This window comes from Pholis gunnellus (assembly GCF_910591455.1).
Source record: "Pholis gunnellus genome assembly, chromosome: 17".
Lineage (NCBI taxonomy): Eukaryota > Metazoa > Chordata > Actinopteri > Perciformes > Pholidae > Pholis > Pholis gunnellus.
In genome coordinates, this window is record NC_136544.1 from 8614349 (window position 1) to 8640962 (window position 26614).

Consider the following 26614-nt stretch of genomic DNA (forward strand, 5'->3'; position numbering starts at 1 on the left):
ACGTCACATACGGGCAATACACTGTTCTGATGATATGTCATAGTCAGCTCAAACATGACAAATCAATACACTGTTGAGTTTATAGTGATTTATTGTCTCTCAAGGGTTAAACCCATAATTTATCTCTCTGGCTTCCTTATTTGGCATGCTACTTTTTTGCTCTTACATTATACAGCATTTTAACTGTAATATGGAGACTTGCAGTAATCACCAGTTTTTGTTTTTGCATGGGTTGTCTTTAACTTTATTTGCCGTTTTAGCTATAATTGACATTTTTGCAAATCACCTCTACTTGATGCAATATAGGCTTATCTTATAGCCCTACCCCAGACAGCCAAACACGCCCAGTCACAGACGCCAATCCCTGCATTTCCACAGCTCTCCGTGTTTTCCAGCCTGCCTCTGTCTCGTCCCACTCGCACACTCTGTCAGAGCGCGGCGTTGACAGCTACTGGCCACTGAACAGCCCACTTTGTCGGGGTTTGTGTCTCCACGCAGGACTGCTGAAAAAGACGCTCCTACTCTCGCATTGTCTTTTATTCGCAAGGCAAGCACACACGACAAAACAAGAAGCCCGTCCACGGCAACAGAAGCACAATAAGTATAATAAAAGGAAGAAAAAAAAAAGCCTTTAAGTCATTTTCTAGACTCATCACTGTCTTTCATCTCCCTGCACAATGTCTGGAGAAGACGCACCTGCCGAGCAGCAAAACGCCGTGGACCAGAAGCAGGAGACCAAACCCGCCGAGGAGCCCAAAGCGGAGCCGCCCAAGACGGAGCCGGCACCCGCCGCCGCAGCCGCCGCCGATGCAACCGCTACCCCCGCGGCGACCACCGAGAAGGTCCCCGAGGAGGAGACGTTCACCTACCGCGCTCTGGTGCTCACCGGCTACGGGGGCTATGATAAAGTCAAGCTGCAGGTGAAGAAGGGCAAGCCTGCGCTCAAGGCTGGCGAGGTCCTGGTGCGGGTCAAGGCTTGCGGGCTGAACTTCGCAGACCTGATGGCTCGGCAGGGGCTGTACGACCGGCTGCCGTCCCCGCCGGTCACCCCGGGAATGGAGTGTTCTGGGGTGGTGGAGGCTGTAGGCGAAGAAGTGACGGACAGAAAAGTAAGCGCACATGCCTCTCTGCTTCTTATCGTGGCACTTTACGCCTCATTTTACTGTGTGTGTTGTATTGTTTAAGTGATGAATATTTGCCTCGTTTCGTTTTTTGGTGCTGAACTGCTACATCTGGATATGGGCGTGTCAGGCGTTGCTCGCTGCTCAGGCAGTGGTGGTACCGGAGGCCAGTGCTGTGCAGTTTCATGACTTAATGCATTTAATGCCAATAGGCTATTGGGTCAGGTAATTAACACAGTAGTATGTTAATAATAAATATTGATCTATAGTGTATATTTCAGCTGTTATCGGTGCTCATCCGTTCATTTTACACGTGCGTAAAGAGACATTTGTTATCTCAAAGTGGATGAAGCCTGTTATTGTGTTCATGTTGTATTTCATCTCTGTAGAAGAAGCCCCAAGTGTGTAAATGACACGAGTTGAGTACAATGAAGTCAGCAGCAGGCGTCGCCCCTCTTGTCTCCCCGGTTTTCAAATTGCGCTGAACTGTGCGCACTTAGATTGAGCAACTTCAAGTCCAAAATAGTTGCTTGAATGGAGATGGCTTCATCGCTTCTACGCAACATATGTGTTATAAGTCTAAAGTCTAAATAAACACACGTAAACCCGCTGGATGCTTTCCACCCTTCCAGCACCTACGCTGTACTGCGCTTTGATGTGCGGAGAGCTGCGTCAAGTCAGCCAGAGATAGCCACCGGAAATGAGACTGCTTTGCCTTCAAAATTAAAGCTTTGAACAGTTACTTGACAGTTTCTGTTGCTGATTATTGGTGATAAAAGGAGTGGAAATGAAAATATGTTCCACATATGGAAATCAAGAAAGAGTTAAACATTTTTAGCCCACTGAACGAGCAACGTGTACTCATATGACGTGCACGTGTAGGCTAAGGTCTGCAGTTCCTCGTCGTGCTTCGGCCTTTACGGCTCTAAATGCAAAATATGAAAAAAATACGTCTTGGGTGAAAAACCCCCAATAAAAAGGCCACCTCGGTTCTAATTTGCTCATCCTATTAATTAATACAGGACTTTATTGCGGAAACTACGGTCAGATGCCACAGTTATGAATATGGCTAACTTGACACCGGTGGGAGAGACTGGAGTCACCGACGCCTTTTGTTACCGGGAGCGACGGTGGCGCACAGACTCACCGAGCGGAAAGGGCGAGGCGCGGCGCGGCGCAACAGAAAAGCCTGGTGTGAGGAATATAGGAACACTCGCCCTCTTTGTCAACAGAGAATCTATCGCCTCTGTTGTGTTCCGAAAATATTTGTCATAAACATCACCATTAAAGTTCAAATGCACAATGAAGCCAAGTCAATTAAACACTCATAATAAAAAAACATCCTTCATGTTCAGCCACAAGGAATGAAGTGGTGATTGAAAGAGGCTTATTAGTCGATTTCTAACAGTGCATGATGAGTCACAGGCCTAAATGTCTGTCTCCTGGCTGCATGGCATCACCACGGTAACGCCTTTGTAAGGCAATTAATACACAAAGCCAACATGTTACAAATGAGCCAGTGATGAATCACGACAGTTGTTGTCAGAGCACCACATATTCTCACATCAGACAGCTAGTTAATATCTGTGGTTAACATCAGGCTGATCCGATGTGTGAAGCAATTGCAGCATCAGTGCTGGGAGTGGCACATATGCCAAGTCCTTAAGGATGGGGGAAGCTGTGCAAGGTACTGTGAATCTGATTGGCGGCAGGTCAGCCAATAGCAGCAAGACATCATAGAAGGTTAAGACCCATTTGTTTCTAAATACCTAATAGCTTCTTTCCACATTGTCAGTGATGCAGATTGGATTTAAAGGTCATGCATTACACTCACATGCACAAACACACGTCTTGTCATCAAGGCCTCACGCCCACCACATCCGTTTGCAGCCCTTAGTTTATAGACTTAAGAGCCAATCTTCCTAATGGATCGAGATCTCTGAGATATTTTGGCATCCAACTCAGAGGGAATGTGCTGACCCCGATGGCACAGAATTTTTGGGAGGCTCATCTCTCACTGCAGCTCTCTAGCCGTCTGGCTATCTATGTCTGTTTCGATCGCGGGCACACACACACACACACACACACATATGCACACAAAGACATACAAAAAAAAGGGTGTGTCTCATAGTTAGCTCAACATACAGCGTGCACAAAGCTCTGGACAGATGCATGCCATTTAATTAGATAATTCAACATAAACATTGGTGGCTAAGTGTGATTGGTTTTTATTTTATCTTTCTGATATTTTTTCATATGTAAGAGCTTTCCTTCCCTCACAGACATAAGAGGCATTTGAGAACTTCGGCTTTTTTGCTAAATGAGAAAAAGTCTTCATTTGTCAAATGCTTTGACAAAAATATCATTTTGATATCATAACTCAGGGATGGAAACAATTCAAACAACACTAACCCCCCCGGATAGAATGTGATTAGACATTTGCAGAGTTGATAAAGGCAGCCCCATTGTTTCCCCCTAGTCTCCCTGTCTTTGTCTTGTTTATCGTTTTGCTGCTTGCTTACTCTTGTGTTTTCATTTGTGTTCATTATTCACTGCACGCCTCGCATTATGTTTCAATAATGTCTGCGAAACAAGCGCCCCTCAAGGGGGACAATCAAGTTGAATCAAGTAATGCTAGTGCCCTCACCCGAAATGACCTCACAGGGAGTGCGGGGAAAAGTGTAACACTGAGTAAGAGAGGGAAGAGGGGAAATATCACAAATCACCGATGCTCCCCTGATACCAAACATCAGCACTTTTTTTCTCCTGACCCGCTTCTTTTTCTTCTTTTTTTCATTTTTCAAGCTCTTCCTCTGTGAGCTTTGGTCGGATCTGACCCATATGTTCTCAATTACCTCCCTCTGGCCCACATTGTCAGTCTGGTATTTCCTCCATTCCTCCTTCCCTCTCTCTAACTATCTCTCCTTCCTTCGTATAATCTCTTGGTTCTTCCTCTGTTGAACGTGCTGTCAGTGAATCCCTCTATCACGCTGCTCTCTCTTTGTGTTACTATCCTCTCTCCTTTCCAGACATATATAACTTCCTCTTTCATCCTACATGTCTCCTTTTCATCACAATGACAGCATTAAGAGCTTGCTCTCATACTGTACATGGCCTGTTGACAGCTTTCCATAAACTGCTGGGTTAAAATAAAAATCCGACGTCTTACACATACTTTTGGATCTCACATTTGTTGAAGTATGGAGTTGTATTCAGGCCTCTAATATCAATCGAGCTGCAAAAAGCTGATGAACAATAATGGTATTTTGAGAGCACGATATGCTGATTTGCATAGTCAGAGGTGCAGTCAACTGCAAAAAGCAGCACAAAGACCCTCTTGTCACCAATTATGCCGTGTGTGAGAGCAGGGCGTGGCCCTTATCCCAACATCCCACAAACTGTGCCAAAGCACAGTAACACCTACGCTGACACCGGGGAGATATTATGTTTCCTTTTAATTACATTTACAGGAGCCATGCAGGCTGTGTGGGTGTTACTACATGTCTCATACGTTTATTACATTCATCTTTCGTCTCAACCTGACTCAGGAACTCTGTATCAGAAATTGTGTTCATCCATTTTTTTTTTTTCCGATTATTTTTCGCTGAGATCATCAAAGCTCACAGCCCACGAAGCAGCTGACTTGGAGGCCCGCATACCCCAAAATTGAATCACCATCTGATTAAGTCCATTCATGTACAGTTTACTGGAAGTGTCTTTGTTCAGCGCTCCCTCTATCCTGACCCCGACTGTGACTACATTTGATGCAGTGGCATGAAGGCTGAGAAAGGAAATGCAAGAGAAGTGTGTGTGTGTGTGTGTGTGTGTGTCACACTGTGAAGATGTTGTAACAGAACTGTCACAAGGCGCGCTCGCTCACTGGCCTTGAATGTTCCTACCTAGATTCTGTGTGACTGACAGTAACTCACATGCTTTACGTGGGCGCAAAAGAATAGCTGCAGATGATGTGTGAGTCATATTTGTGTGTGCTTCCTGCACAAGCCTGTACTCCCCCGTCCATCGATTTGTGCCACACTGTACCCCCAATTAAACCCACGAGGCTGATGAGTTTGAAGACTCAAAAAAAAGGAGAAAAAAAACCCTGAGATGGCCGAGAGTGAGTCAGCGTCAATGACAAAGGGGAGGAAAGAGAAGAAGCCCAGGGTGGAAAAGTGAAAAAGTATATTTTGAAGAAATAGAAACCAAATGACTCGGCCTCAGACAGAGGCATGTGGGTATGAAAAGGGAAAGAGAGAGGGAGATCTCTCTAATTGGAGCGGATAGACAGCGAGGCGCATTGCTCCCTCCAGACCATTAGAGAGGCCCGGGTGGAGAGGGTTTGTTCCCAGGAGGAGAGAGCTTGTCTTATGCTCAGCCATGGGGAAGAATCTGGCAGGGACTCTTGATGAGTGGAGGGAAGCCAGGGGAGAAGATGGGCCCCATTGTCCTGTCTCACTGATGAGGAAGAGGGGGATACGGGACACTCCTCGCAAGAGAAAAAGAGAGACGATGGCGAAGACAGAATGAGACGGAGAAGCATGAAGAAATAGTGAGGAAAGAGAGGGCATCAAAGAAGGCGGCGAGACACAGACAGGACGAGACGAGGGACTAGAGAAGGGGAAGGAAGACGTTCTAAAGTTGTAAGAGGAAAAGGAGTCAGGAAGTGAAAGAGAAAGAAGGGAAGATTAAAAAGTGAGGAGAATGGAAACGGGACAGGAGGGTGAGATGTGTCGGGAGGGCTGAATAAGGGGGAGGAAGAAAACAGGAAGAGAGTTATAATGCTGCAGTCATCTCTGTTTCCTGTGTCCCCCGAACGGGCTCCCCTGATTGGTTAGTGAGGCGCCGGAGGGGTAAGTTTACATTGAGGCTTGTCCTTCTGGAAAGAGACAGTTTTGAATCGGAGGATCCTGCACTGATACGATTTTGGAAGCATAAAATGACCCCGATGGTGATCGTGGCGTGCAGCACGTTGAATGATGTTTGTGGCTTCCTCACTGTCAGGATCGTGGTTCTGAAAGATAGCAATTGCTTGATAATTGTATATTTTATCATTTATAGACCAGCTATCATACTGTGGCACCAATCCCAAAGCATCTGACATGCTAATCAAAAAGGGAAAAAAAAAAAATAGAGCCACTTCCTTTTTTTTTTTAACCCTGATTCTTCTGTCGCTTTTTTATTTCCTTCCATAAAGTCAATACAGTTACTGCTCTTACTCTGCTGTGGTTTATCGCTTTCCTTATTTGCTAGCAGTTTTTAGGAGCAAACACTTTCAGGTTTGTTGGACGAGGTGGCTGCATGTTTACAAACCACACTCTTACTATACGGCTCACATCTTTGCCACTGCACCAAAGAAGCCCTAAGGCCGCACAACTGCTACCTATTTGTTTTTGCAGACTTGTGGCGTACAGGTGGTATAATTGTCTCAATGTCATTTTTTTTAATCAAATCAAAACTATTATTGTTTTTTTTTTTTAAATCAAATTAACTTTGAGAATCATGTCATCACTGTAGGTTACATTGTTTTCAGTAACTGGAAACACAGACAGAGAGCCCTTTGCTTTGCCTCCTTCTCATCCCCTGTCTTCTTGCACCTTCTGTTCCAGGTCGGCGATAAGGTGATGGTGCTGAACCGCTTTGGGCTGTGGCAGGAGGTGGCGGCGGTGCCGGCAACCCACACCTTCCTCATCCCAGAGGGCATGAGCTTTGAGGAGGCAGCAGCCTTCCCTGTGAACTACATCACTGCCTACATGATGCTGTTTGACTTCGGCAACCTGCGGCCCAACCAGAGCGTCCTCATTCATGCTGCTGCAGGTAAGGAGATAAGTGCAAATACAGAGCGGGATACACAGTATACATGCCTACATAAACCCTTTTAACTTATGTCAATCTTAGGCTGGAAATGAATACGCCACTCCTCATGAAAGGGTCATTAATTTAAATGATGGTTGAATTCATTCTACATTGATTAATAATTCAACTACAAATCGAACGCAAACATTGTTTTACAGTTTGCTGGGTATCTATGAATTACTGTGGATTTATGTTGTAGTCCTGCAACTGAAAACCACATGTAATCAGTTTTCCTTCTCGGCATAAGTCCAGAACTCTGCTAACTGCTCTATAGTTAGCAGCATTTTACAACCACCCTTTTGAGTAGATCTCTAGAGAATCAGTTTGAAATCCTCTGCAGGAGCTTAACACAAAGATGCAAAGCTTGTACTATGACGCAAAGGAAACATCTTTGAATGTTTACACTACCAGACTTCTTCTTTGTCTGCACCTCCTGTTTATGCATTTCTTTTCTATATGAATCACGGCTGTTGGAGAAGGGCCCACTGTTCATTAGTATGAGATATGGCTCAGTGCTTTGCACTCTCTAGGACTGCACTCAGACTGGAGCACCTGCCACCTGGACCGCGAGGTCAAAGTTCAGAGTGAGTGGGTGGGAGAAAGATGGTGATTGAGGGAGTAAAAGCACCTGTTTTGGGGTGTGATGCACCTAGCCTGGGAACATTTGATTTCACTGTGTTTACACAATCAGGCCAGCTGGAGAGAATGGGGAGCGCATTAGCCAAAAAAAAAAATGGTTCTTTCCCCCGTTTCTCTCTCGCTATCTGCCTTTGTACAGCTTTCACTTCTCCTCTCCTTCCAACTCTGTCTGTGCAGAGGGAGTCAGAAAGGGATCCCTCAGCATATGGGAAAGTGTGTGGGCGTAGATGGCTAAGAGACGTAAGCGCATAATGAAACCTGAGCCCGTTTTCTCTCTGCGAGACAAAAAAATGACAGAAAGCTGTGGAAGACTACCGTCCCGGGGGGATGTGTCCCTTGATAGTCACACAATTGCACCGAAAAGGCGTGAATTCGTACGTAAGACTATCATTCAACTGTGCTGTTTCCCCTTAGAGCAGCTAACAGACTCATAGCTGTGGGATTGGTGGTCTCCAGTGGAATCCCAAATGTTTGCGTTCAACATATCATCCGGCTGATGTCACTCATCCCTCTGAACACACATCTTCGGAGGATGTCCGCTATAGGGAGGAATGCTGTGGAAGTGTGGTGTAAGACGCTTTTCCCCACTGGTTTGGTCGAGGCGGCGTCTCTGGTTTCTCAGGGCAGGCTGCCAGTCTTGGCTCGCCAGCTGTCCGGACATCAGCATTGTAAAAGCACATTACTGAGGCTATGACAAAAACATTTGCTTAACAGTCTGCTTCACTGCACTCTGTCATTCTTTGCATGTGTAAACCATTATCATGCAGTATGCTCTACATCGCGGCTCCATTGATGCTTTCTTTGTAAAAGCAGTGGACATGGTAGTAGTACCTTTTGTGGAAAAGTGTGAGAGGTGTGCACTTCTTTCGCCTCCCTCCGTTGTGGGGCTGCATAGCTGGGGGGGGGGGGGTCCATGATGTTCAATGATTAGCGAGCTCAAACATATCTGCTGTGACATGGCCAGAGACAAATTGAGATTGTGTCTTTGCCTATCTGCCTGTCTTTTCATACAGTCTAATATTTTGTTAATATTATGCAGGAAATTGCACAAATTCCTCACTAAATGCATTCCAATACTGGAACTGCTTATTTCAGCAATATTGTAACATACTGCAAAAATGATTTAATCTGTTTACTCTATTAGACGATCAACAATTGACAATTTTCACCATCAACTTATCAAACACGAGTCATTTACTGCTTCAATTATTTACTATAATTTGAATATATTTGGGCTTTGTACTATTACTCATGTGTACTCTGCTTGCAGTTACTTTGAGATTGCTTCCGACTTGAATTTCAGAAGGCTCTGTTTCCACACAACCCTGTCCACAGCTCCTGTGAACACCACATTTAACCACACACAGTATTAGATTGAGGTTAAATGGCTTTACTTCAACTCGTCAGACTGTCTCACAAGACTTTACAGCTGATGACTGCCTATGAAGTCCTGTAACCAACTTAACAGCAGGGATTTTGTGTGAGAGACATGCCTGCACAATACTGCATTCCTGCTCGATCAGTCTTTGTTTAGCAAAGACAAAATAGTGAGCTTTTACATGAGATTAACTGGGCCTATGTGTACAGTTGAGGAGTTTGGTTTTTGGTAGTCATGATTACCAAACAGCAGCCACAGACATATTCTTTAAGGAGACATTTTCTCCTTCTACTGTCGTAAATCTTTTTATCAAAGCATCTTGAATGCTTGAGGGGTTCATCCTCACTTGTTTGGTCCGACGGTGACCTGTTTATTCTCATAATAAGGATGTAATCCGCTGATTTAATCACATTAGGAAAATGGTCATCCTTTCAATTACTTTCAGATTGCTTTGTCTCCAAAGCCCCTGAAACTTGCTTTTAAACAGATAACTAATTCTAAATGAGCAACATTTAATAATATTCATATGATATGATCATCTTCAACAGGTACTTACATTTTTGTCAGGATATGTGGAACGGTTCATCGGCTTTGATCCTCTAATCAATAAACAGATTCTACATTCTTTTTTCTCTAAAGAAAAGTAAAAAGTTCAAGTAGATTTTATCCATATGGTCCAAAATCCCTAATATGTCTCAGAGGGCTTTACAATGTGAACAACATATGAAATCTTTAATAGTTAAACGTGAGAAAATAGAGAGACCTGAGGAAGAACAGCATAGGAGATACAACGAGTTAATTAGAGAGCTTCGGATTTGTTAGTAGGAGGATTTTTTTTTTTGGGACAGACACCATGCTAGCGGTTTCCCTCTGATTCCAGCATTTGTGCTAAGCTAAGCCAACTGGCTGCTGACTCCAGCAACACACAGTACTTTCAGGAATGAGAGTATCAATCTTCTCACCTAAGTCAGAGTGAATAATGGAATTCCCAAAGTATCAGGTAAAATGTAAAATTGGTCAGAGTGTAGACTAATGTATAGTTGTAAAAAAAAAAAGAACAGGAAAGGATAACATAACATCACAGAACAGCTCTATATGGCAAAAAACCTGTTGAACCTAATGTTGTAGTGAGGGCCTGTACAGAGGGATGATGGATATCCATCCTCTTGCCTCTCGCTTCTCCGTGGTTTCAAGTTTGCAGGTGATGCCATGTTAACTCATCAAGAGCTCTCCATAAAGAAAATCATTTCCTCAAAAGGTGACCTTTACCCATTACGATCATGTGACCAGTGCAGTATGCCTGACTGGTCATGCCTTTGTGTGTGTGTGTGTGTGTGTGTGTGTGTGTGTGTGTGTGTGTGTGTGTGTGTGTGTGTGTGTGTGTGTGTGTGTGTGTGTGTGTGTGTGACTAGTCCTCAGCTGCCTCTCCCGTGGGTCCGCTCCTTTTCTCTCTCTCCAAACAATAGCTTGTTGTATTTCCTCCCATCGTGCCTCCCCTCTCCACCGCACTGCACATCTGCATCCTCCGTCGTCGTCGTCCCGGCCCCCGCCCTCCGGTCCTCCGTAACCTCCTCTCCCTCTGCGTGACCTCGCCATAATACCCGTGCTTGATTCCTCGTCATTGGGGAACGAGTGCACGTTTCTCCTTTTGTTTTCCCTACAGGGCTTGGGGCGGGGGGAAGTTCAGCGACATTTGGATGTACCTCGTGGGTCTTCCACTGTGCCAGCAGCCTTTCCTCTGACCTCTCCCTGAACTGGTCCTTATGTTTATGAACCATGGCTGGCCACCACACCCACACTACACATTCCTGCATACATATTCTCTACGCTGCTTCCAAATATTTATGAGCTCTCAAGTGGCTGCAGGCCAACGTCAAGTATCATGCATTGTGTTGCAGATGTGGAATGCACAATATAAATTAGGTGGTGCTATGGGAACCTGTGTCATCGATTTATCTGATGATTTTGCCTCATGGCCTCATCCACCTCCCACTCTGTGACATTTTGGCACAGATGCTGCCAGAGTTTGTTGATTCCAACTGGATCTTCTCATACTGTAGAACATACTGTAGAAACATGCGCACTAATAGGACTGTAAGGTGTTTCAGCCTGCTATATAACACATGCATTCAATCAACTCCTCTCATAAAGCTCCACAGAAGTGTGTTTGGGGTTTGTCTGTTAGATTTCACACATCCTGAGTGCTGTTTAAGCTGAACGTTTTTTTTTTCCAAAAGCCAATTATGCAGGCTTCCATATTGTACTTTTGCAGCTGCTTCTTGCTGGAGTGTCTGTGAATAGCACAGAGTTACACTGAGGATTTTCTGGAAACACTTGAGTGAGTGGCTTCCAGCTGCGGCATGTGGGTGCAACATATAGTGATGGGTGACATGGCAGTCACAGCTAAGGAGTTAAATCCTTGTTAATGGTAATCTATGAGCTTCTGGCTCTGGAAGTCATTTTTACAATTGTAAACTCCTTTTTGTAAACTCAACATTGAAGTGAGGGACTCTCTTGGATAATTTAATGATATTATAGGTTTATGTCACTGCCATCAGTTTGGAGTATTGTTTTAGATGCGTTTCTTAGAAATCATGTTTCATACTGATGAAGCCGATAGAAGGCTCAAATCAATGCTGTGGTAAATTCAGAAAGATTCACTTTTACAATTGGAAAACCAAAAAATCGCTATAGTTGCCAAATTAATCCAAAATTGACCCTAAATATGAAAGGCTGCCGAACGTTTTTATCAGATTTCTACAATACCTGATCTTTAGGTTGTATTCACTGTTACTGGCACAAACAACAGCATTTTAATTTTGTGATTGGATTTTTCTTACTGAAATTCTCCTTGGGATTCATAGATTACCTTCTCTTTAACTTTATAGGCACTCAGACGTTTCATCAAAGAACCAGATATTTTCTAATGCATTTGCTCATCAGCAGAACGTCCTGCCTTGTCACGTAACATTGTCTATGCAAAACACAAACAGGGATTCAACTTCTGTCAGAGGCCTACTGTAAATGCTTAAAGCAATAGGAACAGGTGGCTGGATCTCTTGGGTCTGCTGAATGAGAGCCCCATCCTGGTGTATATCTTCATGACTGCTGTCAGACCTGCAGGCAGGGCCTCAGGCATATGAGCCCTCAGTGCATAAAAACAGTCGATTGCGGGTGGGATAGAAAAAAATGGGAGGCAGTAAATGTCTTTGGAAGTTGAATGATTGCAAGAAACGCATGAGCTGTAAGCAAAGAAATATAACTTTCTATTTATTTTAGTTTACCCAGGACTCCCTCGACAGATTATTGTTCTCATTCACTATATATAAAATATACCAACTGACAAAGTGCATTCGCTCAAGTGTATTTACATCTCTCTCTCTCTCTCTTTTATGGACCCATTGTTCCTGGCAGCCATGATAAAAGTCTGATGTGCCTTGAAAATGGTTTCCTCTCCTCCCAGGCTGTGTGCTCGGGAGGTCTTACCCTAGTTTAGAGAATGCTAATTCAGTCTGACCACTAAGCGGGAGTCTGGGCTGCGTGGTTGAACCGTCTCTGTGTTCCCCAGGCCTGGCATCGCCGCCGGCAGATCAGCTGCACTGATAGGAGAGGGAAACCAGGGCAACCTCCAACCTAACCCACCAATCACATCGCTCGCTCGCGCTCTCATCGCTGCAGCCGTTGACAAATGACCCCACCCCCACCCTAACCACCACATACAGTCGCAGGTGTATGTGAAACCTGCGTCAGGACACCTGTTTGTGTGAAACTGGATGATTGTGCACCAGCTTGTGTTTCATTTTGCATCTGTGTTCATGCGAGGAAGGAAAGTGGTTTATGTCAGAAATATCTTTTGTGTCCATGCATATAAGTGCAAGTTGTGTGCATGTGTGTTGTGTTTCTGTGTTTGTTTTATTTAGCAGAAACTGTACGCAATCACAGAGACCCCTCACACACAAGCAAAGAATGGTTTGTTTTTTTAATTTCATTTGCCCAACTAAATGTGGGCCTCCTCTATGCTGCAAAAAGAGAAATTCACCATCAGAGAGCACATTAAACTGCTCTTTAAGCCCACAGTGTGTGCACTTACACAGTCATCCCAAAAAAACCACCAAGGTTACATAATGCAGAGTAATCTGTCAAGAGTACACGTTCACAAACAGCCAACCACAGCTCCTATCACGGAAACAGGACTCGTATCTGAACTCTGTTAGAGCTGCACAAAGTAGTAATAAAAAGTAGATTTATTTGATTCAGCTTGTTGATGTTGTAACACAGCCACAGCGAGTTTGGGTAAAAAGAGATGTTTGGGTCCTCGTTTGTATTTCATTCTTTGTCAGCCGCTACCACCGCAGGCTAATGATAGGTTAAGAAAGACGACAGTCCTTGAGGAAATGTGGACAAAAATGCATAAGGAAAAAACACCAAAAAAAACAACACGGAGCTCAGAGACGAGGGACCAGTCATCTCTCCGGTGTTGACAGTAGACATGTGGTCACCAGCCGTCCCCTGAGTAACACCTGAGATCATCGCTTGGCTCACACAATTGAGAAATGCTCTGAAGTGAGATCTTTTTTTCATTTAGACAGGAAACATGAGAGATGTATTAAATCGGGGACGAGGAAGACGGGGTGTCAATCCATTATTCCTTGATAAATCTGAAAAACATTTCTGATGCCCCCCCCCCCACCCACCCATGCTGTTGAGCTCTGGGTTTGGAGCAATAACAGTGGCCTCAGTGTCAGTCTGGATTCCACTGTGATTTGGAGACAATTCCTCTTTACTCCTAACAGTCATGTTATGGTAGCCAAGTGCAATTTGTGCCAATTTGCGAGTATGTAAGGGTTCAGGGGAAGACAAAACCTTGTGTATCCTGTTTCTCCAGAGAGAGAGAGAAAGAAAAACAAAATACATAGGTGGATGCTTTTTGACGTTTTCCTCATTTCCAAGTGTAAACAATTCAATTGAATCCTGAGGAGAACAAATGCAATTAGCAGCAAGAATTTGCTAAAGCTGCTTTTTCTTCCACGGAGGAATGGGTAAGTGTTTGTGGACGGTCTTAAATCACTCAACCCTTACCAAGGGAGAAGATTCTAGTCTTAAGACGTAGATATAGAGGGAGAAACTATAAATCAGGAAACCAAGGAAACAACGGGAACTGAAGCACAGGGTTAATGAAAGGTTAATATTTTACTCTCTCTGCATATTTGTGAAGATTAGCGGATACGAGCAGCTCCCCTCTCCCTTGTGACCTGTGGATGTATGTATGTGTGTGTGCGTGTGGGTGTGTGTGTGCGCGTGTGTGGGTGTGTGTGCGTGTGTGTGCGCGTGTGTGGGTGTGTGTGTGTGTGTGTGTGTATTTGTAAAGTGAGGTGGGGAGCGGTAAGGGGTTCTTGGCACAGCTCAGGAGTCTTGTGATGGAAGATCAGGAGTTTGTTCTCAGGGAGCTCAGAAACAGGTACCTTCCCTGGCCAAAATATTTGCCTGGATGTTTTTACACTCCCGAATTTTGAGGAAGAAAGATATGATTATTTAAAATGCTTTTTTTTTAGGTTCTGTTGTCATCTGGTTCTCAGCAGAGGTTGTTTCCCACTCAATGACTCAATAAAGCAGAAACAGAAGGGGAATCACTGTGTTTATGACAGCAGCGTTAGTTAAATATTAATATGCAAGTGCCCTGGCTGTAAGAACGTGGGATTAATGGATGCATCATCCTGTTGGACCCTTTTTCACACCTGTATGTGAGGGTTGCTACTATGCGACAGAGCCACTTGGCACAAAACAGCTCTTAAGCCCCACTCATCATAATTTTTTTTTTTTTTTAAATCTGCCCTTTTACCTCACATAAGAAATCTATTATGTGCTTGTTTAAAAACCTGTGTGTCAACGGCAAACAGGTGCACATTTGCCTGTAGTGTAAAAGTAAGCTATAAATCCTGAACAAATAAAAAACGTGACACACGCTGGCTATCCAAAGCTCAGACTGTCAACTATATACTGATGACAAACTGATGATTGCCTTCAAATGACTCTTATACGACCAAAGGAAGAGCAGTCAATGTAACAAAATGGCTCCCTTTGCTCAGTCATTGCCTGCAATTTGGCTGAGGTTTCCTTGGCAACACAAACTTGGTTTCTCACTGAGGACAAAGAGAGATGGTGCTGTTATGACGCAGCCGCTACAACCCTCACATCCAACAGCTATACAGCCTTGATTGTGTTTACTTGTCAATTCTCCTATCAGTGTCGGCAGGTGTGATTATAGTAGCGGTCTATTCATCCCACATGGACGGATGATCTCAGATGACAACCTCAAATCAGAAATGTTTTTCGTCTTTACACTGAAATTGAGCGCAGGGAAGGGGTTGTATTCCAATTATTTGTCTTGTTTTGTTTTTTTATCAAGGGACAATTTTGTGTAACAAATCCCTTAGTGCTTTTTGAAAAACGTTCAAATAAAAGGCCCTGAAATGAACCCTTTTTCATTCTCCTGCTGAGCATTTCCTGATCAGAGATTAATAAAGAGGATAATGTGATTTGGCTTATCATTACATCTCAGTTCATATTCTTTTTTTTGGGCCAGTGTCAGTGGTGTTTTATGTGATAGTGCAGCCTCAGAGACTAACTGCCAGGATGTTGTTGCGGAAATTGGACTATTCGACTTGTTCAGTGGCTCAGAATAATTTTTACGCTGAGCTGAAGGGACCAGAGGTGCATCAGTGTCATCTAATGTTCTACTCATACACAATGTCCAGCATACAGACATAATCATTCTGATATTAAGATTTAAAAAAAGGAAAATGTTCCAGTTACACTGAGTACGCAACATAGACTATAAAAGAAGCATGCAGCTGTCCTAGGAAAACATATTTATCCGTTTTTGGTGATTTTGTCAGATAAACCGAAGGATCAAGTGTACCTTTATGGGTTGAGACAATAATTCCTTGTCACACAGCTGATTTCAGGCTGGATTCTTTTAGATTGTGAAAAGTTTTTCACAAGAATACACAGGACAGCAATGGTGCAATTTACAGTCTGATGAAGTATGTGTAATTTCTATGTTTTCTCAGATTAACCTTAAAGGATAAAGGAAGAAGTTCTTTTTTTTTTTATAGATGTCACATTATGGGATCAGAAATGTGATTAAGGATATGTTTTCCTCTTTGGTGACTTCTGCACAAGTCTAATCAAACATGCATGGGCGTTTTTTCCTGCCTTTCTTTATCTCACTGGGTGTGCATATTAATAAATGTTGGCTTTAGTTGTAAGAAAGTAAATGATGATTTCACCATTCAGTTAATCCAAACCTGTCCAGTAGTCCAGTATCTCAGCTATGCCATGATAAAATGGATGTAAATGCTCATGTTTTGTGTTGCTTCATTCTCTGGTATCAGATAAGACGTGCTCTTTACTTTGTCGGACATAAATGACCTTTATGGATTCCTTTCAGTTCAAGTCCTTAAGTCAGCCTCCATTTCAAACAAGCTACTGCTTATCAGTAACCTATTACTTCTTGCTTTGGCTGCCGAGGCAAACATTGGCTGAGGCATTTGCCACAACTATGTACACACTTTCAAATAAAGCGACCACACAAACACAGATATCCAAAACATCCACTGAAGCACACAGTCTCGCAGCACTTTGTCTTTAAAAATGATCTTAGACAACGTGCACATTTTGTTTTCAGGTGGCACGGTTACAAGGAGCTGTGTTTATGTAATCTGCGATAGAATGTCATCCGGCTCTCTTTTCCTAACAAAACAGATACCACAGCTACATTTTTCCGTCCTGTGGAATTTTAGACAGGTTGTCTTGAATAAGGGAACCAAAAAATTAGATGTGTCATTTGAGCTACAATGGCTACTTTCTCCAGAGTTAGATGTGTTTGTTTCTGTGCATCTGTGTGTGGGTGACTATTCTCCCCAGGGCCAGTTCGGGTAATGTGATTGTCTTTAATGCATTCCTTTCATACCCTTGAGCAAAACACGTCCACGCTGTTATTGACCGGCTTGTTTGGGACAATAAATAATGCAAATCACATTCACCTGCCAGACAAAATGCGTGCAGAATGTGAATTCTCGGGGGCCTTTCTGTTCCGCTGAGTTACATTCAGGTTTTAGCGTTGCCTTCAACAACCAGGTTAAGCTGGAATGCTTGTCAGTAGAATAAATCACAAGTCATGTCCTGAAATGTATATTCTTTCACAAAATCATAACCGTTTGTCAACCCTGCCCCTCTTCCTTCAGGTGGAGTGGGTATTGCAGCCACTCAGCTGTGCAACACGGTGAAGGACGTGACTGTGTTCGGCACGGCATCCGCCAGCAAGCACGAGACCATCAGCCAGGGTGGAGTCACGCATCCCATCGACTATCGCACCAAGGACTATGTGGAGGAAGTACGCAAGATCAGCCCGAAAGGTGAGACACCTGCACTGAGACAAGTGCTCTAAATGTGGAGTTTGTGTGGAAAATAAATGAACCAGTGCAAACTGTCTATGATCAAGGTTTACATCAGTATGCATGTTTATCACTGCTTCATAAGCAAATATTCCATATCAATGTATTCCCCCTGGCACAAAGCAATACTATGTGACTGCAACATTTGTCGATCAGTGTTGAACGAACCGCCGACAGTGAGATGTGATATTTTCATACACCTTTTTTTTCTCTCATGACACAATTCTCAGCAGGGCTGGCTGCCATGTACACTAGACTGACAGCACATAGGGAGTCATTTTGTCTACCAAGCAAACTCATTTCACTAAACTGTTACTGTTTGTATTCGCCATCAATAATGTATTCGCATTTTCATGGAGATGTGGCCCTGGACTCGCTGAGAAAAACGCTGCTTTTCAGCAAAATGCAACAAAGTCCAGTTCCTGTGTTCCTAGCAGGATGGAGACCGTTATTATGCTGATTTCATAGTCCCCTCTCCAATCCGTCTCTGTTCTCTGTAGCATGGGGCGAGACTGACAGACATTACAGAGACAGATAGGAAGACAGCGAGAACTGACACTTTAGACAGAATGTATCTAATTAAGCCTGGATCAATGTGCAGCCCTGCTCGCTACCTTTGGCTCTCGGTCAATTCATCTGTGCTGTGGTCAAGGCAGAGTCCTGCTGTGAGCCTCCCACAATCAATAGATGCAGGGTTTAACGGAGCAAGGAGGGGTAGCCCAATTTGAGGAGTCCCCTCTGGCACAAAGGAACATCATTAAGGCCGAGCCTACATGGCAAGACATAAATAAGCCACAGAGCAACCTTCATAGTTAGGTTGCCATTCTTTACCGTCTGTTCAGAGGTTGGTTTGTTATTCTCTCCACCATGGAATGGACTGGACGTTGGCGGAGAGACATTGTATCCCTCTTGTCTTATCAGTGACAAGAATGAGAAAATATAAAAACAAGTAAGATCTCACCATGCTCTCCTCCTCTCTCTCTCCTCTCTTGGCGTACGTATGGGTTCCTCTCCGTGTAAACATGGCACAACTTGGCTACACCTACTACTCCCAGTGAACTCTGGCATGCAGAGCATGCTCTCGCTGAATTCACACCACTGATAACTGTCCCCTTCTTCTGTCTTCTGCTCCAGGGATGGACATAATACTGGACCCTCTCGGAGGATCAGACACCCATAAGGCCTACAACCTGCTGAAGCCAATGGGCAAACTCATCACCTATGGTAAGTAGTGGAACACCTGAGTGTAGATCATTTATTATCAGTGTAGAGCTAGTTTGGAGCGGCTCTATTTAAATCCTCGGTGATACAACACAGCCCCTTTCAGGACTTAATGCAATTAGATTTGATGAAAATGATCCCAGAATGTTTGCCAATTTCACCAGTTTTTCACACAAATGTAGAAACACTTTTATGAGCTTAAGTCAAATAAAAATGACGCCTCCAACCTCCACGAGCAAAAAGTCTTGTAACTGCGGTAGAAAAGACTCATGCAGAGCTTGCCCTCAGGCTGTGTGTATCTCTCCAACCAATCTTCTCTAGATTACCAGAACTTCTTATGTACTGCATGAACCCTAATATGTGGTTTATCTAAGCTACTATGAGGAACTGTCACTTTGTGTTGATTTTGGCAGTCCCTTAGACAAAAGCGGCAGTGTTTGTGAGCACCAGAGGCCTTTAGAAAACCTCTCATTTTACTGCAGCAGTGTCTGACACTCTGCCCCGTTCTTCCTGATGTCTCGTTTGCTGATGCCTCATAAAGAGGCGTCATTATTAAACTGAACTCATTTTTACTCTAATGTAAACTCTACTTCTATGAGTCATTTTTTTTACAGTTTGTTATTTTAAATATGACTCTACTTTCTTACAAAATATCTGGAAAAGCAGCTGCGTAATCATTTTGGACAGCTTGATTAAAAAAAGAACTCCACGAGATCCTGTAGTGTAAATGCAAATGAATACAGTACATAAAATAGTCATGGGTTTCCACTCAATAGAGCTGCTTCCTGGTGGGCAGCGTGACCTCTCTATGGAGCTCCATGTCCTCAGTGTGCTGTGTGCCATCTGTGGGAAGGCCTTTACGCTTGCTCTGTGGCGATGCCAATCTGGAAACAGCATGCATGCAACAGTGGGCGGGGTCGGCATCCATGAAGAACAGGGCCTTGCCTTTGCATGCCGCACAAAAACCCGCTACCCAGCATGGTGCCCCCCGCCCCACCCTCGCCCATTCATCCTCTCTCATGCCTGCAGAACTCCTCTCACCCCAGTCCACCCCACCCTCCCGATCCCTCTGTGCTGGTTGCTTCTCATCCAGCTTATCAGAAGTATGCATGGCGGAACAATGGGCGTTCTATCCACATGAAACCTGGAATGTGTCTGAATGTAGCAGGCTGGGTCCCTGTCTTCCCTCAGAGCGGGCTTTGTGTCCCCTGTTTCCCCTGAGAGACACAGAAACATTGAGAGCATAGCAGACTATCTGCACACACACCGAGGGGATAGGAAGGGGATGTGGTGACAGTGAGAGCCGTGGTGTTAAAGGGGTTTGTAATGGTAAAAGATATGCTTATGTGCGTATAACGTTTAAACGTACAATGTAATCAGCTAGGCCCGTATAACATGGACTCACGTTCGTGTGCTTAAACATGAACTCACCATGACCTGTCCTTTGTAAGAAACATGACTCATCAGAAACATAACAGTTTGCAGAAGGCAAAAACGGAACCAGCGCCTTGTAGAAACAACACCTCGGTAAAACAAGAAATAACACCTTTGAGATGGAAGGTACCTAGATGCAGCGAAACGCGCTGGACATGGTCTCTAAGTGTATAAATACTCTGTACGTGAAACTGTTCTTTGAAGTCACTTCCACAGACTCTGCAATACGTATCTGTGAAACTGTTCTCCGCTTGCGCAAGCTAATAAATTGACTCTTACTACTTTGAGTATTCATCAGACTCTGTTTATTTAACCAACTCTTATCCCGCATCTGCATAGAAATATTCCACAACAGGTTTTCAGGCTGGAAGGTGCAGGAGAGTGTGAAAGAGGCAGATTTAATGTTGATTTAACATACTGCCAAATGATTAATCAGTCTCTTTTTTCTGGTCAATAATTGTTTGACCTATAACTCGTCATGAAATTGGAAACAAAATAAAAAGACAAGACATCACCAAAGCCCAACATGATGTCTTCAGATTGATTGTTTTTCTCAACCAACTGTCAAAAATACAAACATCTTTAATTTACGAATGACATAAAAAAGAGAAAGAGGTCAATTCAATTCAGTTAAGTCAGTTTTTTCTTCCAAGTCAGTTACCAAATGATGCCAAAAGAGAGAAGTTGATGAGCAGATGAGAGAAAACGGAGAAAGTGGGAGAGCGGGCAGATAATTTGATAGAAAATGAACCAGACCTCTAATCGAGTCATCATCAGTAAATCAACTCAGGATTTAGAAATGTACCCTGAGAATATACTCTTAAAGATTGGGCTTCTTTTTCTCCTTTCACCCTCCCCCCTCCATCAGGTACATCTAACATGCTAGCCGGCCAGAAGAAGAACCTGCTCGCTGTGGCCAAGAACTGGTACCATCAGTTCTCCATCCACACGCTCAGCCTGATCCAGGGGAACAAGTCAGTGTGCGGTTTCCACCTGGGCTACCTGGACGGGGAGATGGAGCTCATCTCCCAGGCCATGAACATCATCCTGGATCTCTACAAGCAGGGCAAGGTCAAGCCCCGCATCGACTCCACTTGGCACCTTGAGCAGGTTTGTGCCTTCCTGTGGTTTCCTTTACCTTCAATTGATCTCAGTCATAATAACAAACATATTTATACCATAGCCGTTTCTCATTAGTACTCCAGACAATGTCAAGCGAATCAGGTCTAGACATGGTCCAGGGTTTCCAACAAGAGACGTTCTGACCTACTGGAAATACTCCGTTTGGTTTAGGCGAGGGGTGGCGCCTGGGTAGTGTACAGGATAGAGGACATGACACAGATTACACCGCGGTCACATAGCCGGTTCGCCTTTTTAATTTTCAATATTTTGGCCGACAATTCTCCAGACATTATTTACAGATGGTCTCAATCGGACATTACACTGAATTTTAACTGGGGCGTTTTCATATATACAGCTCCTCCGGGTAATGTCTTGATAATGTCAGGGTTGCAGTGCATGTGTGAAAGGGGCTAATGTCAATATATTATCCTCATCATCCAGCCTATTTACAACTGATGCAGCTAGTTTTCTGGCCCCCTGTATGTGACTATTTTAACTCAGTTTTTTTTATTTATGTATTCTTAGGTTGAATCCATACTTACAGATGTATTTCCATTAAACAGCATTTGTGTGTGGGTTTCAGATCCATTTATGCCTGGTTGTTAAAGTGACAACATGCAACCCTGTGCACCTCAGTCTGGTTGTCCAGATGATTCATTGTGCATTTACACCTGAACTACATCCATCTGGGGGTTTAGTGGGTTTGTGCGCACGGGGGGTTTTGCAGTGGGATCTGCAGGAGCTGGGTGTGGCTCTCCGATTTAATATGGCTCAACAGTCGACAGGCGAAGTTTGTCCACAAGAAGCACTGTGTCTCCTCGGGGATAACTCACTCAGCCAGAGAGACAGTGTCAGATTGTTGCTGGCAAAATTATCCCTGCTAACAGATCTGAATAGACAGTGTGAGAAACACCAAGAGAAAGAGGGGAGTCAGAGGCTGACATCTTCTGTTGTCCGAGTCAGAGCTGGTCAGTATTCTGGCCAGAGAGAGAAACACCTGCTGTCTTTCTCCGCCATCTGACGCTCTTTCTCTGCCTCTCATTCTGTCTGCTCTTTATATCAGACATTCTCTCAGTCTTTAGGTTATTGACTCCCTCTCTGTCTCACTTCATCTCGCTGTATTCTCTCCTTCTCCCTCCTCACAGTGTATCTTTTTTTGCTTTTTCTCTCTTGTTGCTATGGTGACATCCTTTAGTCAGTGTGTGCGTTTGTCTTAGGGAGGCGCGCTGATGTACGAGAAAGAGACACGGAAGGAGTGTGGAACAACAGAGGAGAGAAGAAGGTGTATTTCAGTCTGGCTTGAAGTGATCAGGTGTGGAAGGTTTATGCATCAAAGCCGAAAAGCTGGGAGGTGACAGTTAATCAGATATATTATCGATTAACACAAGCCGAGCGCAAAGTGCCACGCCCTGACCGCATCCATCACAGCCCCTCCTCCATGCTCCGTCACCCGTCTTTTTTTGCTCCAATGAACAATAAACATGCTTTTGACAATACTTGGAAATAAGCATTGTCCTCCCCCTGTGGTTTCTAGTGGTTCATTATCTACATCTGCACTGATACTCAGGAGGATAATGGTGCAGCCGCAAATAGCACACTCAGCCCGAGATGCCTGGGAGCCAGAGAAGGTCGACAGATGTTAGAGAGTGAGGGATGGAAGTGGGTGGAGTCCTCTAAAGCGTCTCAGTTGCTCTCACTGACTTTCATTGACTGACTTACCCCTCCCTCCCTTTCAGTTTCAGCGAGGCGTGTCTCTCTTCCGAAGGACACCAGTTGCTCCCTTCGTTCCCTACTCCCCCCCCCCCCCCCCCACCCCCCTCTCTCTCCCATGTGTCTGAGTCGTCAGGGCCACGTTTCAGCCAGGCTTTACGTTGCTAGGAGATGGCCCTGTTGCCGTGGCATTGGTTGTTAGGTGGTCTGCCTGCCTCGCACGAAGAGGGGGACCGGAGGAAGGAGGGAGGAGGGAGGGGGAAGCGATGGAGACAGGATCAGACAGCGGACAGAGCTTGGTGGTCAGGAGGAGGGTGGGGTCGGTCTGACTGGGATTCTCCTCTCGTCGTGATGATGGAAAGTCAGTTGGACCAAATTGGTCGATCCATCATTGGATGGGGGTTTGGCTGATTAGCTGTCAACACGGATGATTGGTTGACGCCATTAAATTCAGCTTTTATACACAACCAAAACATGTGGCTAAAGAAGGTTTACTAGTTTAAAAAAAATCATGAACATCAAATTAACTACTACTAAAATGAACCTCAGTTTTAACCCACGAAGTGCCATTGTCATGTCATTTAGATGTGAGGGGGACATAATTCATAAATGCATTGTTAAATGTAGCTAAACAATGCATAGTGGTTGCACTCGTCCAAAAAACGTTAAGACAGCAATGTTGTCCTAAATGAAGGTCCGCACATAGCTCTCTTAAGTGTGATTTATTGAAACATCAACAAATGACATTTCGAGCTCATGCTCTTCTTTAGACTTCACGTAAGGGTGCTACAGTGTGTGGAGCCTCATTTATGTTTTATTAAATATAGCTGAAATTTATTTGACGCTTTTGCGGTCTGATTTATTCAAAGGAAGGATAACAAACAAGGAATTTTGCTCTAAAAGTGTGTAATTTGCTATCTTTAACGCAGACTGAATCCTCATCTTATCTTCAGCTAAACGTTATGAAGCATTTTTGCGCTGAACAATTACTTTGGATTTAGTGCTTAAACACTTACCTTGGAATCACATTAGGAACGGATATCTTTACGGCCAGTATGAACAGGAGGAACATATACAAACATAAAAATCCTTTATTAATCCTTCACTAATGAGACATAGTACTAAACCTGATAGCAGCGGTTATTGATCGATTGATCTGCTGTGGCTCACAACTTCATTTTGCAAAGATGAAGACATAAGAATTCACATTAGAGCCATCAATAACCTTCAGCTCCCATTAGAATTGACATGAACAAGATTGAACCATAAGGTTTCAGATCCAACATTACACTCTGCAGGAAAAATGCCTCACGACCCCTTTTTTTCTGACCAGATGATGAGCACATTTTAATGTGGAGATGGTATCATTTTCTAATTCAAGTAAAAGTTTTGTTTGGTAACACTGGGATATTAGATAAAAAGATTACTTTCTGCTACATGTCTGCATTTCTTGCCTCCTTATAATTGTAAACATTTCATTATGTTTATACTAAATTGTAATATTGAAAGTATCTGTTTGCAGTACATGTTATTCCCCCCGCATTTATTTGGTTATCCTTCTGTTATCCTTTTTTGTCTTTTTCCTGCTGCAACAATTTCATTTCCCTTCAAAGATTATTAAAGTCTCATCTAACCAAATCTAGCTTCTCATATACGGCATATTAAATGTATTCCTAGTCTCTGGCATCAAAACAGAAGATTAGTGGCACAGAATGCAAGGAGGCTCATATCGCTGTGGAAATGTGTTGGTTGAGGAGAAACTGGCTACTACTGCGTATGCTCAATAGATGTTTCCCCAACGACAGGTGTATTTAAACTCCGCCCTCTGTTCACTCTTGTAATCGTCTTTCTCCTCCTATCCCTCCTCCAGGTGGGCGATGCCATGAGAAAGATGCAAGAGAGGAACAACATCGGCAAAGTGATCCTCACCACAGAGCCGATGCCCGAGGAGGAGAAGAAGGAGGAGCCCAAGAAGGAGGACAAGAAAGAGGACAAGAAGAAGGACGACAAGAAGAAGGATGACAAGAAGAAGGACGATGGCAAGAAGGAGGAGAAGAAGGACGACAAGAAGAAAGAGGAGCCCAAGAAGGAGGAGAAGAAGGAGGAGGAGAAGAAGGAAGAGCCAAGCAAGGAGGAGAAGTGAGAGGGAGGGATGGATAGTCAAGCAGACCGGCAGGGAGTTTGTGTCCTGGGAGCAGGGGGTGGGGTGGGGTGGGGGGAGGATGGAGATGGATGGGGTGGGAGGTTGGGGGTTGGAGTGTAAGCAAGGATTGGAATGAGTTAGAAGGGTAGATTACAAAATGATCACACCACTGTCGATCGATCATCTCTTCCACCTCCCCTCCGCCTCACCCTCGAGAATCCACAATAGCAGTAATTACTCAGGCCTGGCTCCACCCATCCCCCTCCCATCTCTAAAAAAAAAAGAAAAAAGTCCAATCACTTGTAACACTTGTAAAAGCCAAACGTATCTCTGCCTCACAAGATTCAGAAAAAAATGCAGCAAACACTCAAATAATTTGTACTATTGGGAATAACGGCACAAGCTGTGGAGGATTGTGGGTATGGTCCAGGCTTGGGGCAAATTACTGTTTCCTTGACAACCCTGCTCGCACTCCGGCCACACCCTCGACCCCCCCCCCCCCCCCCGCCCCCCCATACCCCTCCACACCTCAACTCCCACTGTGCTAAATTGTTCTGCTCTGACTTCCACCTGCCACCTCCTCTTCCCCCCTCACTGTGCTGAGTCCCCCCCCTACACATCCAACACCCCCCCCCCCCCCCCCCCCCCCCCCCCCCACCCCACCCTACCCATTCACTGGTCGGACCCACAGACAGGCACTAAGACGGGCAGATAAACGGAGAGCCACACCCACCCACACGTTGCTCTCTTAGTGTCCAGTGCTTAGTTATGTCACAGAGGATGAGTCAGAGATGCCTGCGATTGGCTGATGCACCCCAGCTTTCCTGCAGATATTTGCATCATGGTTTTGATCATGATGTGTGATCGCTCAGACAATGGTGGTAATGCTACAAGCCCTATCTTCTGTTATCATATAGGTGGCCTTCGCTGCGATATATATTGTATCAGTCTCTATCAGTAGGGAGGGAGACAGCTCCAAAACTCATGCGTTCCCACCAAATTTCAGTGAAGTTATTATAGTGGCTACAGTTTTGCACTTGCCTGAATATGAATTGCCCTCATAATGAGCCTTTCTGTGCAGTGCTGAATAGGGAGGCAGAAATCATTGCTCAGCTTCCCTCTCCTTAGTTACAGATTTTTCTAGCTGACCAACTGTTGGCAAGAAGTGCGCAGTGCCAATTAAGAGAGAATTTGTTTCTGCCCAAACAAGCCACAAATACACACTCGTACACACTCTGAATGTGATGAAAGAGACACTGTCATGCTGAGACAGTGAAGCGTCTGAAATGAGCAAGTTAAAAAGGCCAATATCAGCCCTTTCTCCCTCAGGAGCAGGCTTTCTTCCTCCCTGATCCTCCTCGAGGCATTCCATGGCATTCTGCTCCTTTCACAGCGACCGTTCGCCTGTCGATCACCCTGACCTGAGAGAGGAGAATTCAATTCAAGCTGGCGTCCATACTTCGCCTCCCTTGCTTGTCGCTACTGAACTCTCTCTCTCTCTATCTCTCTCTCTCTCTCTCCCTCCTCTTTCCATTTC

The 26614-nt window shown here is 44.3% G+C and overlaps 1 protein-coding gene across 1 annotated transcript; it reads left to right on the forward strand.

The window, feature by feature from the left end:
• The first annotated feature begins 587 nt into the window (after positions 1 to 587).
• On the forward strand, positions 588 to 25550 carry vat1 (vesicle amine transport 1). The gene is made up of 6 exons (XM_079178061.1): positions 588 to 1109; positions 6728 to 6935; positions 17238 to 17408; positions 18582 to 18671; positions 20971 to 21212; positions 24805 to 25550. Exons 1-6 carry the CDS (start codon positions 678 to 680, stop codon positions 25075 to 25077), a joined length of 1416 nt encoding a protein of 471 aa, XP_079034187.1. The 5' UTR covers positions 588 to 677; the 3' UTR covers positions 25078 to 25550.
• The last annotated feature ends 1064 nt before the right edge of the window (positions 25551 to 26614 follow it).

Bases quoted from the DNA above. Each gene is read 5' to 3' on its own strand.
- vat1 (XM_079178061.1), top strand. From the start codon at position 678: ATGTCTGGAGAAGACGCACCTGCCGAGCAGCAAAACGCCGTGGACCAG. The intron at 6,936-17,237 runs GTAAGGAGATAA...CTCTTCCTTCAG, and splicing joins CCTCATTCATGCTGCTGCAG to GTGGAGTGGGTATTGCAGCC. The intron at 18,672-20,970 runs GTAAGTAGTGGA...CCCCTCCATCAG, and splicing joins GGGCAAACTCATCACCTATG to GTACATCTAACATGCTAGCC.